This window comes from Ranitomeya variabilis, chromosome 2 (genome assembly GCF_051348905.1).
Source record: "Ranitomeya variabilis isolate aRanVar5 chromosome 2, aRanVar5.hap1, whole genome shotgun sequence".
Classification (NCBI taxonomy): Eukaryota; Metazoa; Chordata; class Amphibia; order Anura; family Dendrobatidae; genus Ranitomeya; species Ranitomeya variabilis.
In genome coordinates, this window is record NC_135233.1 from 308,323,252 (window position 1) to 308,340,442 (window position 17,191).

Here is a 17,191-nt window from a genome sequence, read left to right on the forward strand (position 1 = left end):
AAAACGCACTACAAGTAAAAAAAGAACTACTGTAAAATGGTGATTTTTATTCATCAGCACGTAAAAATGCATCAAAAACGCGGTATGTGAAAAAGCCCTAACAAACTGGACAAAACTTTCCAACATCTCACATACAGAGTTTTTTTCTTTAAAGTTCTCATTTACATATATAACCTATTAAGAGGAATGCCACACTTGAAATAGAAGATTAATATAGTTTATTTATTAAATAACTTAAAAAAACCCATAATATTTAATTTATGTAAATTGTACAAAAAATTCCAAGGAATAAATCAGCACAACAGGTGAGTAGGGAGAGGGATTGGGTAAATAGATATGTAAGTAATGGTAGACTCAATATCTGATAATCAATTTCAAATTGAGATTAAAATTCACGTGTATAATTTTTTAGGTGGCTATAAGTAGATAAGAGAAAAATGTATAAATAGAAGTGCAAGTGCATAGTTATTCCACAATTGTTATATTGAATAACATACACCAAACTGGCTTAAAAATAAGTCTGCAACAAAATGCATACTTGTATCAGATCAAGGTTAAGTTATTCAGATTATGATCCCAAGAGGGATTTAGTTACCCAAATCATTCACCTAGACACCCACGCACCGACGCGCGTTTCGCATATTTGCTTCCCTGGAATTTTGTATACATATTACATAAAGTAAATATTATTATATATTTTTTAAGTTATTTAATAAATAAGCTCTTTTAACCTTTTATTTCAAGGATGGTGTTCCTCTTTAAATGGTTATACTGTTCTCCTTTAGCACACACTTATTTTTTGGTTGTTGTAATTTAGTTCTCATTTAAAGAAATAAATCCTGATTCTTTTTTGATGGATGATTCATTTTTGGATCCAAATCCTTTTTTCTTTCTGAACTCCAAATGTCTTTTTATTGCTTACATATAAATAAAGGACTTTTCTCCGTTGTCTCTGAAAAGCGCCATTTTGGCTATCACAGGTATAATAGAATTCACATTAGAGAAGTCATGCTTTATTGATTTATCGGGCTCTAGGACTTCTTTTTTTGAGCTTACATGTGAAAGCTAAGTGTACGTACACTGCCAATGTATTGTGGCCACTTTTTACAACAAATCCTTTTTCTGGCAACTTTTACGATATGGGTGGTACGCCCTGCTGTGCCCTACAATGTAACATGTGGCCACTGAAAGACTCAGCATGTTGATTCACGCACAATAGGATATTACCAGTGTAATGGAAAATGAGGGCTTTTCAGTACATAAAAATAGCACATTAAACATAAGCACTTCCCCGTGGAGCCCCTTGTGTAGATATTTGTGTCTCTCCGTTGTTACAGTACATGAACTCTGAGACATCTGGAGCTGGGTAGACACATTGTTCTGTGATATTCTCACTTTTATATGAGTAAATCTCCAAAAACAATAAAACAATATGAGCAAAAGTTTAATTGCAATGTGAATTTATGAGCACATACTACGCCCTTACTAAAAAAAGAAAGAAACAGCTCCTCCCTCTCTGCATCATATATGATGGCATGCAAGGAAAGCGTAAATTTTGGCCAACTTTTGCCCCAAATCCTGCACTTGCTAACCCTTTAATGAAGCAGCAGATTTCCCCGATGATGCCAGAGTCCTCATTGCTTGCCGAGTAGTGATACTAGTTATTACAACTTATGATGTAGACAGTTCAAGGTGAATGTAAGAGCTGTTAGCTAAGGGCGTGTGTATTATAGGGGCAGAGCATGCTGGAGGGAGGTAACACAACCAGCACCCATTATGGAGGGGTGACAAACATGACAATTGCCATAGATCCTAGTTTTAAATGGTAATCACGCAAAACTGAGCAAAATAAAATTACAAATGTATATTAATCTCTGGTTTTCCATCTGGAGGAGAATATGGGGAAGGGAAGGGAGGAAGGAGGAGAAGGAGGCATTGAAGGAGGCAGGGAGGGTTTGAATGGCGGTGGGAATGAGGGAAACAGGGCAAGAGGGAGGAAGCAAGACTTGACAGTGTTTTTCATGCTGGTCTTGATTAGGGGGCATGCTGGAGTCAGATGCCTCGTCATGAATCAGGAGCGTCAGACGAGTAGCGTGCACCTCCATGTGAATCCCACCACAAATTCTTCTACAGCCCTTGCTTGTCGGAAATTTGATGAATGGCGGTCACCACACCCTTTCCCTCCCTAGCCCTGCCCATTTCAGCAGAGCTGAGAAGAACTGGTGTGAAGACACCAGAAGTCACAACATTTAGGTGCAGCTCTGAGTTGCTCCTAAATTTTGCAGCTTTTCAAAGCTTTTATGCCAGAATTCTGTTGCGAAAGCTTTGATGCATTGGGACTGTGAGGCAGTGACTCATTTCACAGGTAGGGGTCGCTGTGTGTTCTCCCCAGGTTGTGCATGGAGACGGATGAAGTCCATAGGTGTGCATGGCAGTCACGGATTTCCAGTCTGGGTTTTCCATGTGACTGAAAGCCACAGGTTTATTTGTTAAAAACCCTGCAGTAAGGGGTATGGGTGTGTCAGGTGCACTGTCAGTATCAGTCTGGTGTGTGCTGTTGTGCAAGGCATACCCCATAGCGTGCTGCATAGCGTTGTGCAAATCTGCTGGAAAAATGTTTTCAAGACAGCTTGCTGTGGCTTGGCGGGGCAACGAAGATTGAAGGCTTCTAGCGGTAACTCGGTGGGGTTACGAAGATTTACTGTGGATCGGCGAGTCCATGAAGCCTGCATTGTGGAGGAGCTGCAGTTGCAGCAAGAGTTTCTGCAGCAGCAGGAGCTGCAGTGGAAGTAGCAGAGAATGTGCTTATGTGCTGTGTCGGGCGTAAAACCCGAAAATGCTGAGATACCTGCCATAGGGATTGCCAAATTAGGGTCAGAGTGTAAACCCTATAGGCTTCCCCTAGAGGTATTGGAAGGAGAAACTGAAAATGTTGTTTTGGGAGGAAATGTCACAGGGTCAAACGGATGACTTGTCTCGCACCCATAAGGGGTAACCAGTGTTCAACCCCACAGGTATGAACAGGGGGAGGATATGTGAGGCAGTGACTCGTATCACAGGTAGGGGTCGCTATATGTTCTCCCCAGGTTGTGCATGGAGATGGATGAAGTCCATAGGTATGCATGGCAGTCATAGATTTCTGGTCCGGGTTTTCCATGTGGCTGGAAGTCACAGGTTTGTTTGTTAAAAACCCTGCAGTAAGGGGTATGGGTGTGTCAGGTGCAAAGTCAGTGTTAGCCTGGTGTGTGCTTTTGTGCAGAGCAGAGGCCTGCAGAGAGCTGGCTGTGTGTGTGAAGCAGCACAGACCAGCAGCTATGGCGGCAAGTCCTCCATGGTAATTGGTCTCAGATGTGGACAGTCCTGTGCCCGAAGGTGAACCGGAGGTGGATGTCCTGTGCCCAAAAGAGTCAGATGTGGACAGTCCTGTGCTCGAAGGTGGCTGTCCTGTGCCCGAAAGAGGACTGGCATGTGTAACGATTGGAAACAGGTGGATATGGTACCGGCTGCTATCCGGAGGATATCCTGGGCTGTGTGAGTAAAGAGTCTGTGATACAGCGGTGCAGGACACCAACGGGAACTAGTCAGAGGAGCACTGGCGTGTGTAGTGTCTGCAACATGTGAAGCTGTGTTTGAAGACTGTAATATGGCGTGTGGTCGCCCCACGAATACCGGGAAAGGAGAGGTCTGGCATGTTTAGTGACTGCAATCTAAAGCTGTGTGATGTGTAGTGCTATGAAACAGGCACTGAGACGAGATGCAACTATGTGCATTGAACTTTGATGACGTGTACTATAAAATGCTATGCACCTTTATGTGTGAAGCAACACATTAAAGAGACTTTGTGTTGGAACTTTGTGGGTCACTGCCTCTTCACTGTGTATGGGTGATACCGCAGCATTACAGGCCTTATATGTGAGCATAATATGGTATAGTGACCTACGACGCTATTAAATATACATAAATAAATAAAAGGACATGAATGAGAAAAAGAGACTGCGAAACCACCGGGGATCGACCTGTCTGACTACTCTCTAGTGCAACTCTGTCCCCGGCAGCTTTTCAAGTATGTTTTTCTCTGAAAAGTCACAGCTTTTCAAAGTCAAATATACATGGCTGAAATCATACAGCCAGTAGCCTAATACATCGGGAGTATTAAAATAAAAACCTTTATTTGTAGCTGGCCCTATGCGATTATCCAAACTTTACACCTGTGTGGAGCGTATTGCACTATCAAAGTGGCATTATATGGGCAGCATACATTAGTGTTATCTTTACACTATATGTTGGTATTATTTAGAATGATTTTATTTAAATTGATGATTGTCACTAAGAAACAACTTTTCAATAAAACGAATAAGCTACATATTTTTGAGAATTACCTGTATTTTAAGGGCCGCATTTGATATTATAACAGGATGTTGCCACTATGTATGTATTGTAAAGTGACTGGCACGTATCAGATATTGGTGCTCCAGCAATGGTTGATCATCTACTCAGAAGCAGTACACCGTCCCACAGCAACCGGGCTCCTTTTCATTTGTCAAGTTGCTTATTGTTTGCTGTTTTAAGATGACGTTAAAAATTGCAAGATATCTTAGATTTTGCTTCCCAAATTTAATGGTGACAAAGTGCATCCACGTGCCTGTCCAGAGGCCTACCCATGACAAGTATGACATGATACGCTAAAACACGCATGTCACATTAATATATAACACCTTCTATGTTTAGTCTTTCCCATGGTTGTTATCTGGAGGTTGGCCATATAGCAAGAAAATATGTCACTGATTTGCTGTATTTCTGTATTATCATTCTACCTTGTTATTAGAAGAATTGAATATCTGACAGCGGAATGAAATATGCCATCAAGCACAACAATGGTATTGTCAGGTTGGATAAAGGCGGTGACAGACAAGGTACCATTAGTTAACCCATTTTTGGTTTTTGCCAGGAACTAATCTACATATAATTGAGTATTGTTAGCAGCTTATGGAGCAGCCGTAAAGGTGACATACAGCCGGCGGTCTGACCTGCTAGTCCTCATCACTTTCCAAGAGACACAAAGCTGACTAGGTCATGCTGTGTTCTCCTCCTCAGCCGCACTCATTACCATTCCCTCCATTTCCTTCCGCCTTCCCAGAGTGGTGCCAAGCCTGTATTACCCTTCAGGCAAGCAGCGACTGTGGAACAGCTTCTTCAAATGCTCACACTATTACCATATGATAATTGCAGAATTACTGATGCCAGCTCTACCCACTCCCTTCTTCACAGAGAAAACAAGCGTTTTACTCTTGACATACTGTGCCTCCACTTGCCCAAGTGGAAAAACAGAAAAAAGGGACGGATTATGTGCTGAGCAAGATTCATTGTTTTACAGAATAAATTAGACCGATGACTAAAAAGGAGTTGGCATTGATTTCTAATGCATGCAAATTGGTAACACAGGCGGAGGATCCAGCAGGAGGACGCTATCAACCTCTGTATCTCGGGCTTACGTACTCATTTTCATTTTCTGACGAACATGGCTTGATATGTTGTTAGTACGGGCCAAGAACTATTGGCATACATACGGTTATGAACAGTCGATCTGCCCTATATGTTGCGTCGTCCAATATCGACAGGTTCAGCCGACAGTCTAATGTGTATGGGAGCCCGGATAATTTATTGTCGGGAGACATATCCATCCGGCATGTCTGATTTCGGACTGACAATCATATTGATAAGTCGTCGTCTGACATGTCTAGTGTTGGCTTGCTCATGCAGAATACAGGAGCGCTTCGCCAAACGAGCCATCCTGTGTATGGGAGAGCTAGCCGAGGCAGACGATCAGCTGAATCATTGTGTGACTGACAGCCAGCTAATGTGTATGGCCGCCTTTACCTATAGAATCTAGAGCTGGTTTATGGATGAATACATTAAAAATATGGTGCTCCACTGGTGCCATATTTCTGTATTTTTAATCCTATACAGTCATAAAAGTTTTCTATTATCTTGTATTTCCATCAAATAATATCTCTGGCAATTTACAAACTGCTAAAACTGCAATAAATCTAAAGAAACTTTGGGGGTTACACCATAGGTTTTCCACAATCCATATCCAGGTTCTGTAGTTATGTTACTTAAAACTTCAGACAAATCAGTCATTTCTATGGGACTTTTTAAAAAAAAAAAACATTTTACTAAATTATTTTTATTAAACTGAATTAAAAAATCTTAGTACCCCCAGGACAAGAAAGCAACATCATCCTACCAAATAGATTCATTCAAAAAAAGTGACGTCAATGGAGATTAGAGGTTAACTTAATTTAGGCTTGGTGCCCAAGCACCATAGTGGGATAGTCGTAGGATGTCGTTGTACTGCGTATCTAATAAATCACTTAATAAGGAGGCGTCAGCTCTCATGACGAGATTCTTTTAGTAAATATTTCTCCAAAAAATAAAATTGCTGGAGAGACTTTTCGGTGAACATCGTGTTCTAATGTTCCTCTGTTGTTCCTCTTGGAATTGTATGAATGAGAATCCCATTCTTATTAATCAGGTGTGATGCAGATCGGGCAGCATCGGAGCGTACAGGGATATCTGCCATTGACAAGGAAAGTGGTAAAACCACTATTTAATCATTTCCCAAAAAATAGCAGAACAGCACAATGCTGAGTTTGATAAAATAAGATGCTGCGGCATTGTTATTTTATGGTGAAGACAAGTGTGCTCTAAAATAGCAACGCTTGGGGGACTGACAAGTGCTTTCTTTTTTTTTTTTTGGTAAGAGCAGATTCTATAACCCATCTTGAAATAAACAATTTGCAATAGAGATGTGTCCATCCTTATCTATCCATGACTTTCAGACTCCAACTTCTCCTGGCACAATCTATAACATCACCGGAGATGTGTTCTTCTGTCCGAAGGCTCCAGCGCATGCCAGGAGTCAGCGCATGCCAGAAGTCAGCGCATGTCAGGAGTCAGCGCAAGCCAGGATATCAGCGCATGTCAGGTGTCAGCACATGTCAGGAGTCAGCGCATGTCAGGAGTCAGCGCATGTCAGGACTTCAGCACATGTCAGGAGTCAGCACATGTCAGGAGTCAGCACATGTCAGGAGTCAGCACATGTCAGGACATCAGTGCATGTCAGGAGTCAATGCACTTCAGGACATCAGCGCATGTCAGGACATCAGCGCATGCCAGGAAGTTGGTTAGAGCAGCAGCAGCTTCACTGACAGAGAGAGAGAAACAGGGAGTAAGAGAGAGCGATAGAGAGACAGCGAGAAAAACAGAGAGAGAAACAAAGCGAATGGCTAGTTCAATATATTACAAGTCACATCACAGCCAATGGATGGCCACACATAGCATAAACATCTCCTGACAGAGTGCTGCAAAAGCATGCTTTTTTATGGCCATCCTGCCCTACTCATTTCAGGATATTTCAAGCCCAGTGGAAAGATAGGGAAGGATGCAGAATGATATAACAAGCTTTACCTCTAACATCAACTGGGTAAACTCTTCATTACTAAGAAAAGACGGCTTCCAGTCCTGCCTGATCTCACAAGCTTCTGTCTGTGCTGTGATTTCTAGGAAAGAGACAACACATTGTACATGAATACACATGACATATGACTAGCCGCACACCACTATGCCCCGCACACCCGTACAGCATACCTTTCTGTTTCTGCAAGAAATCAATAGTTCTTTGGAGAATGGTGGACTTGTCCATCTTGAGGGGGTGTCCATGGCCGTGCAGCATTGTACACAGCTCCTTAATGAGGACATTAAATTGGTCTCTTCTCTTCTTCTCAGATTTATTCCGTGAAGCCCTGAATACAATGAAAAGTAATATTATAAAGCTACACTATGTGGCTTGTATAAGGCTATGCTTAAATCTCCCAAGATTTAGGTTGAGGGAAACTTCAAACTCTGCCGCTGCTCCAGGCAAGCCCGTAAGAAAGTGCAATAATGCAGCTCTTGTATGTATATGATCATAGGTCATATCCCTCAGTGCAGCACAGGCTTTTTTTTAATCCTCATCTACTCAGTTAACAGAAACTGTGAGAAATCGGTGTAAGCCTATGTGCACACTGAGTTTTTCAATGCATTTTTGGAGCAAAAACTGAGCAGAAACTGAATGAAAACTCTCCAAATCCTCCTCCAAATCTCAAAACTCAGCAAAAACGTTGAGTTTCCGTCCAGTCTCTGCCAAAAAACCTCAGCAAAAAGATTGTGTGAACACAGCCCAAGCATATGTGCACATTTGAATCAGAAATTGAGCAGATTCTCCAAGTTTTTGAGGTTTACGATTTTTAATGTGGATTTAGAGAGTTTTGTTCATTTTCTCCTCCAAAACCTTCTAAAAAAAACTCTGTGTGCACAAACCCTAAGAAACCAGGCAGCCTCAAAAATGGAGTCTTATAAAAGTATTGTCTGCAAAAACAGGGACAGAATTGTTCTATCAATGTATTGCCTGTAGATGAAGTGATCATATCACATCACAAATATTGAAATTAAAATACATAATTAATCTTGTATATCAGTATTAAATTAGAAACGCCGAGCTGTTAGTGTTAGCCATGGACCGGATTCTCAATTAATTTTGGAAGCAATATAACAAGATACTTTGTGCAGATCTCCTCTAATTCGGGACTCATATCACACAAAAAATGGATCTGGAAGTCGAGATTTCAATCTGAGTCATGTGGATTTCAATAAGTGCCTATGATTGCACCCAGCGGGTCGGCTTTGTGGGAGCGGCAGTAATGACTTTGTAATGGCCTCCACAGCTCCAGTATTAGTCATCAGTATTTTACAATTCAATCTTAGTCAAAATCATAATGAAGCACAAAAACAGCCAAAGGATAGAACTACCGGCTGACATACATAGTCCCTGACCAAAGGTAGGATGCCGCAATATTCCCAAATGTCAGGCTACTGGCCTAACGCACAGACATGGTGGGAGGAAGATCCAAGGTAATGACACAGCCAGCTCAGCACTGAAGTCCAATATAGTCCAAGTGCACAGAACAACATCTTGAAAGACGTAACGAGTCAAGAAAGAGCAAAGAGGGTTTAGTTCTAGCTCCTCAGATTACATCGTTTCATTTAGACAAATGTCAAAAATTCCATGGCACTCAAGAGCAAAAAATAAGCAAAGAGGAGACAAAAAGCGACACGTTTTGAACCTAGACTGCGATCTTAATTAGAACTCTGATTAAGGGCACGGTCTGTGATCGAAATGCGTCACTTTTCTCTCTTCTTTATTTTTGCCTTTGCGTGCCAAGGAATTTTTTACAATTGTCCAAATAAAATATTGGAATTTTAACTAAGAAGCTGGGACTTAAACCCTCTTTGCTTTTTCTTGAGGAAGGTCCAAAGCATTGGAATATAATAATGAAGGAATATAAAGACAAAGAGCTTGATTTGACATTTGGGTGGTTTTTGTTTTAAAGTCACCTGTTTTGTCTTCTGGTATTTGTTGCCCGTTTTGCACCAAATTCTTTAAAACGAGATTCATGAATTTTGCATGAAGTCAATTGTTTTTTGTTTTTTTTTGCTTTCAAACTTTTATGTGACTTTTTAGTCCAAAAAGTCACACATTTTGCACAATGTGAAAAGGCTGCAAATGAGGAATCAGGCAAAAATATGTGGAAACCCTAAACTCTGCCTTCATTGCAAAATTAAAAAAAAAAAGGGTTACAATAGACTAGACTTCAAAAAACAAGCAAATGGAAGAGTGCAAAACCTAAAAAAGGACTAAAACAGGAGCAAATGCAATTATGAAATGGGCTCAAAGATCCTACTGTTACATCGCTAAAAACTATACTGCCATATGTAGCTAGTGCATACTCCTTCTGTATCGTAAATCAAAATCATTCCGTCACTTGGGGGGAAACAAAACTGAGCTCTGTCCAACCAGTCATCAGGTTATACGCTGCATTATGTCTATAGAAAAAACAGCCGCACACTCAAGACTTGCAGGTTTTTACGTGAAAGTAGTATTTTTTATTATTAGTACAGGCATCACCAAATGCTTATTAGTGTTCAGAGAAAATGACGGATACTTTAAGTTACGGTCAACGTTTCGACCAAGGCTGGTCTTTGTCAAAACCACACTTCTAATGGAGGGTAGAAAAGGTGCAGAGGCAGTCCGGAGTGGGCGGAGTCTGCAAGGGTCCTGTAGCACTGAGTCCGTCACCTTGGTGGAAGCACTACCTTCCACTTGGAGACCTCCAGCCTCTGTGCACATCAAGTGCTTTCATGCAGAAAAGCAGTCCAAATTCCACCACAAGCTACCGGGTGCTCCTCCAGAAATCACATAAAAATCAGTGCATTGCATAAGAAAGGAAGGAGGGCACTCACCGATCTGAAGCTTGACTTTGCTTTATTAAATGTTCATTAAAACACCATGGCTGGGAGAGTAAACAAGGAGCTCCTGTGAGCAGTGTGAAGACGACGGCCGTTTGGCGCTCTATACAGACCCGTGGAAGCGCAGTGAGAGCGCGAAACGGCCATCGTCTTCACACTGCTCACAGGAGCTCCTTGTTTAGTCTCCCGGCCATGATGTTTTAATGAACATTTACTAAAGCAGAGATATGATTTTACAACACTTTATATATCTAATTACTCTAGGTTATCGTCCTGTACCTCTTAACACATCTTTCCTCACAGATGGCACAGCACTCCTGTTCATACAATGGCTGCTGATGGAGGAGCATGTGACCAGACCAGCCCATCAGCCTCCTCCAATAGAAAATCAGCTTTCCCAAGTGAGCCATTTTTTAATTGGAGCAGGCTGATGGACTGGTCTGGTCACATGGTCCTCCACCAGTAGCCATTTTATGGACTGGAGAGCTGTGCAGTCTGTGACGAAAGTAAAAAGAGCAGGAGGACACCGTGTCATACATACTGTATATATTTGTCTGCAGTTTAAAAATATGTTTTGAAAACAAATGTTAAGATACATATAAAGTAGACAACCCCTTTAAGGAAAGTGCAACTTAACAGACCTTCATACTTTAAGTGTGTAATTTGATTTGGCGAACCAACCACATGATTCTTGGCTCTCTGCACGTCTGTGCGATATAAAGACGGTACAATTTTTTTTATTAAAGGATGATATCATTAGGTAATAATGTAAGTTTATGAGAGACAGAAGCCCTGATGACTAAATAATGATAGTGTGTTCACCACTTTGGTATTTTAAATGATTATTTCAAAATGTCCTCATATCTCGTGATGAAAATGTCAGGACTTGTTCAGAAAAGTATTACAAAATAAAAAAAATAAATACAATTCAGTGTAGCAGCGATCGCTTATTCTACGTATTACGATTTTTCCTTTTTGCGCTTTTGTTTTCTCCTTCCCCTTCATCTAAGCCATAACTTTTTTATTTTATACTTTTCTTTTTAAAATGATAATTTGGTTGAAATTGCTATTTGAGCTCTTGATTTTTGAAGGACGAGTTGTAGTTTTGAATGACATCATTTATATTACCATATAATGTACTGAACAATGGAGGGGACAAAGTGGTGTGAATGGGAGAAAAAAACGCAATTCTGTCATTGTTTTTGGATTTTGTTTTCACAGCACTCATTGTGCAGGAAAAATCACCTGGCAATACGATGCCTCGGGTCAGTACAATTACAGTGATACCAAACATCCCTTGGGTTTGTGTTGACATTTTATGAGATCTCCACTACTAATTTAACCCCTTTTCAATCATATATCCCAACTCTTACTATCAGTTTTCTAATATATTCCTATTACATGCACTACGTCTGTAAGCTCATCGCTATGAGGGTCATCTAGTCTGTGATTCTGGCTCTGCTTCTAACGATCTGCAAACTGAAATCGGATGAACTGAGTAGTGCACATCATTGGTGGGGGCGGGCTACCTCTGTGATTGACAGCAGTCTGATTATGCATGCTCAGATCAGAATACACCTTCCTCTTCTGCCTGGATCCTGCTGATGCACTGGAGTGCCAAGCCTTCAGCTGACAAGCGCTACAATGTGCTGTTGATCATTAGAAAGCATATTACAGAGCTTATCAGCTGAATGAACAGCACTTCATAGCTTCGGCAGGATCCACGCAGAGAGGAGAGTGACGCTTGATGTGAGCTTGGTAATGGAGTTGACAAGCCCTGTGATATACTTTTTAATAACAAGCAGCACATCGCAGGGCTTGTCAGCTGAAGGGACAACACTCCAAAGCATCAGCAGGATCCATCCAGGCAACGGAGAAGAGTGAAGCCTGATCTGAGCATGTGTGCTCAGACTGCTGAGAGTGAAGCCTTATCTGAGCATGTGTGCTCAGACGGCTGTCACTCACAGAGATGTTGCCCCTCCCCGACCAGTGATGTGCGTTGCTCAGTTCGTCCGATTTCGGTCTCCAGACCGGAAGCAGTAGAGCCAGAATCACAACAGATGGCTTGATTACCCACATAGCGTTGAGCTTTCCTTGAGAAGAGCAGATAATAGAAGTATATTAGGAAACTGGTAGTTAGGAAGTGCTAGGACATATGAAAGAGGTGAAATTAGTAGAGGAAACCCTCTTTAAGTGGTTATAGCAGTGATCAGAGCCAGCTTGAAAAGAGGCATTTGCTGGCTACATAACATCTCCCACCCACCATGTATGGAGTGGGCTCAGCCACTGAGCCCACTCCAGATATCGGACATACCAGTATATCCTATGTTGGAGAGAGTTTAAAGCGATCATCCACTACTTGTATATATGCTTCAGATATGTTATCAATATCAGTAGTAGTTCTGCACCCAGCAACCCCACTGATCAGCTCTCATCGCCCCAAGCAGCAGCTCTGTGCAATGTTTAGGGGCTGCTGTTGTGTATTGCAGATCAGATCATATTCTCCACAATAACAGCGGATCGGCAGTACCTGGCAGCGGCCATGACGCACTGTAGACCGTCTACAGCCGCCTACCATCGGAGCTGATAAAAGGTCATTAGTGGGCGCATTTATCTAATTAAGCTGCCCTTTTTTCTGTAGTGCCACCAAATGGGAAATGAGGCATGTACGTGGAATCAGTTGGCTGTCTGATTGGGGTCATCAGAAGAAAAAGACACTAAGGCCCCAATTCATTAAGATGCTGTTTTGTGCACATAATACGTGTGGGACCCAGTCTTTGGAGACATATTTTTCCAGCTTTGCTGTTGACCATATTGTATTTTTTCTATCTCATCACATCTACCTGTAAACATTAGGGGCACACTATATGATCGGCAGAACCTTGAAATGACCTAGGAAAAATAACGTCTCTGTGCCGTGTCCATCTAGCCGTCTGTAATAGCCGATTTATAAAATGGCTACCCTTTGTAGAATATATGTAAATGTTTCTTCATTAGCATACTATTTCGCCTTGCTACACAGATTGATTTATTGTACGAGTATAATATAAATAAAAGCTTCCTATTGGCTCACAAACCTCTTTGCTCTGTCTTTCTCATCTTCATCCATCAGCTCGTTTAGACAACACGGGATTCTGAAGAAGAAAATGAGACACCGGTAAATGCAATTATTGAAAATTCAGTTTAAGACTTTAAACAAAAATCTATATAAATTTGCAGCTAATGTGTAAATAAACATTGACGTTACTAACGCAGCTGTGTCTATTCCCTGCGGACAGACTCTGGGAAATCGCTGCTGAGTAATAGGGTATCATCGAAACATCTGCTCCTGCAGAACAGTCATATTACACGGCCCACGAGCTCCACTATAGTGATAGGACTTACTGCCATGTTCAGAGACATGACCACTTGGGACTCGTGTGTTGGCTGCTCAGTCATTTTACTAGAGGAGTCCTGCTCTCCGCCTGGATTTGTGCTGACGTTCTATGTCATTGATGGGTGATGAACAGGAGAATGTAAATATTCTAAACGCATTTTTTCTTTTACTGCAAAACTTTGAATGGACAGGAATCAGCAATAAGCAGATAGATCAATTATAGCATGGCTCCACTTTTTGACTTTTCACAGATCACAGGGGTCCTTTGCTTAAAGGGGCCGTCACATCTATCTTCAGGAGTGCATAGTTCCTCTGCCTCCAGCCTTCCTACTTGCTGGGGGTGGTGTATTCCTGATTATTAAGTTTGATAGCTTGATGCAGCGGCACGGCTCTGCCTCTCTGCAGCATCGGAGGAGCACAGTGATGGCCAGATGAAGGAAACTAGCTGGCTTTAGAGCAGCGCTTGCAAAAAGCATAGCAAAGAGCTTGCAAGCACACTCTCCATACCTAGGAGACCGACCACTGCTGATGCACTGCAGAGGTGGCTGGTCACCTAGCCAATGATCAGCATACAACACAATTAGAAATCTCTCTAAAAACAAAGATGATTTTGAATAAAACCTAAAATGCAAAGTCGCTTATTTTTACTAGCAATTTGCAGTTTTACCCATTTCAGAAAATGAAACAACCCGTTGAAGAACAGTATTTGGGCTCCTTGCCTCTAATAACTCACTACATAGCACTCCTTCTTATACCTGTCACATTCCACCAGTAAATGTGATCCATTAATCAAGCCACGCTGGGAGAAGAGAAGCTAACGGAAGGGAACATACTGTAGTTTGTCTATTTTTTCCCTGAAAAGGTCTTAACATTTCAGAGTTGAAGGGAAAACGTTAACATATGGGAGTAGTGATATGGTTGTGTATCGGCATGTCCACCAATGCAAATGATAACTTTTTCTGTACAGATCTGATGTGCTAGTCATGAGAAATCTAGCATAGTAAGCCATATGCAAGCCACAGAATGACAATATGCATGAGCCCTAATCTAGCAGTAAAAGACACACTGGTTTTTAAAGGGAACCTGTCACCAAGTTTTCCCAATACAAAGTACTGCCAGCACCTTTAAGGCCTCTTTTTCAGCATTCTCCTCTGCATAGTATTAAAAATATTTTTTAATATACCCACAATTTTCCTACAATCTCTTTCTAAAATTTCCATCCTCCTTCCCTGCTTCATGTGGATGATGCGTCCTATGTCAGTTTATCCCTGACAACCAGACTGTCAGCCATGACTCTTCTGTTTGATGGAGAACCATCATTCTATAACATAAGTGGATAAACTTCAGTAAGTGAATCTCCCTGTCTCCCAGGCTTCTTATGTGCTGTGAATACATTGCCCACATCGAGCGCGGTGACTACCGTGTGACCGTAGTCACTGAGGACACATTTAGGACATATAAAACAAGTTACATCCTGAGCCAAGATGTTTTGTTTTCTCCGAATACGCCATGTCTGTGTGCAAATGATCATTGAGAGCCTTTTAATTGACACGTGGCTTCTTAAAAGCAGGTTCACGCTGTGCTACTTACACATCAGTGTTCTTTGTGAGACTGGACGCAACGTATTCTGCTTCTTCTTGTAAACTGGAGAAAATGAGATTAATATTAATTAATTACATTCTTTTATATTATTGCACGTTGTGTAATAAACCTGATATGTGAAGATTGTACAACACAGTGACATTATATAATGGAAACACAGTACTCAAGATATATGTATCTGATTCCCCCACATTTTGCGTGCACTTTTATTAACTCCAGAAAAGCTGCCTTTTATTAATTTAAACTCATTTAAATCAATACAACTTACATTGATATTAAATTATAGACAACATCATCAAATTACATTCTGGAAGATTACAAATGAACAGCCCTGATTTAGTTATCACCTTGGTAAGGGTCTCTTGAAGTCAAAAACACTTGTATCATCCATTGTATTAAAAGGAATCTGTCACCAGGGTTTTGTCATCCAATCTAAGACCAGAATGATGTGGGAACAGAGATACTGATCTCAGTCTTGTGTCCCTTACTGGGCTGCTGGCTGTAGGTTTTGTAAAATCAGAGTTTTATCAGCAGGAGGTTATCACTAGTGGACTAGTAATCCTGCTGCCATGTAGTTCTCCATATTCATGATCTCTGAATACCCACGTTCCCACAAGTGATTGGCAGCTTACTGCCTATGCACAGTGTACACAGAAAGCTGCTAATCAGTAGTGTGAGTGTGTGTAGGGGTTGGGGGCTATACAGAGATTAAAATTCAGATAACTGATATTTCTGCAGCAGATATGAGTGATATTATCAAAACTCCAGCAAAACTCCAGCAAAACTCCAGCAAGCACTCCAATTATTGACACATCACTAGGAGCATTGTCCTGATCCAAGGACACCAAAAATCTTCTAAACCTAATAATCCTTCCATGGCACCCGCTCATCAGCAGAGTACAAATCAAATCGAGTGCCCAACTGCATCCAAGAAATTACCACCAACACCAAGGGGGATAGAGAGACCCAATTTCTTATTTACATTTACCTTACTTTTTCTCATATGAAGAACCACTGATCACATCAAGTTATTGATCATCAATTATTTAAGTTATTTGTTTTTTTTTCTGTGCCAAAGGGTTAGAGAACTATGACATATCTACATTATTTTATCCTAACAGAACCCATTGCCTTATAATATGCCCATCAGGTTTCTGTAAAGGTTACGGTACATTTGATGGCAGAGATCAGGTTCGGACTTGGGCTGAAATTCAGCCCTGGCATTTGAAATCACACAGGCCCATGCTATCCCCATCCCCAAGAACCAGATGGGATATATTACTAATATTACCCTGGATGGAGGAAAGGAAGATTTATCAATACTTCTAATGATACCCATGGCCTGCTGGGGTAAGTGACGGAGTCAGCAACTTTGTGCTCCGTCACAACTCTTAACAGTATGGGTGTATTGAGAACACTGACTCTGTTAGCAACGTAGCAGACAAGGCAGCCCATGACCACAAAGGCCCTTCTGGTATTTGCCAGAATTGCCAGATGGCCAGTCCAGCCCTTGCAGAGATTATTACTATTATTATGCTGCTTTCCTTACATAGCGCCATGATTTACCCTTACAGACATCATCATCACTGTCCCCATTGGGGCTCACAATCTACATTCCCTATCAGTATGTCTCTGTAGTGTGGGAGGAAACATGAGAACCCGGAGGAAACCCACGCAAACACGGGGAGAACATACAAACTCCTTGGAGATGTTGTCCTTGGTAGGATTTCAATCCCGGACCCTAACGCTGTAAATCAGCGCTTACCACCCAGCCAACATGCTGCCCCTAGAGATGGCTCTGTTGTTCATAAAGCAACAGAATGTAAGAACACCAGTGAAAACAGAACCATAGAAAAGAACAATAAT

At 41.4% G+C, this 17,191-nt stretch overlaps 1 protein-coding gene across 2 annotated transcripts in view; it reads right to left on the minus strand.

Annotated features, from left to right (window-relative positions):
• The window catches only part of LOC143805674 (neuronal PAS domain-containing protein 2-like), a 163,513-nt gene that overhangs the window by 53,747 nt on the left and 92,575 nt on the right, over positions 1-17,191 (minus strand). For both annotated transcript variants that reach the window (XM_077285214.1, XM_077285213.1), the window contains exons 2-5: positions 15,314-15,367; positions 13,425-13,481; positions 7,651-7,805; positions 7,471-7,562 (exon numbers count right to left, since the gene is read on the minus strand). In XM_077285214.1, coding sequence (XP_077141329.1) covers positions 7,471-7,562; positions 7,651-7,805; positions 13,425-13,456 — 279 coding nt within the window. In that variant the 5' untranslated portion in view covers positions 13,457-13,481; positions 15,314-15,367. The remainder of the gene's footprint in view (positions 1-7,470; positions 7,563-7,650; positions 7,806-13,424; positions 13,482-15,313; positions 15,368-17,191) is intronic.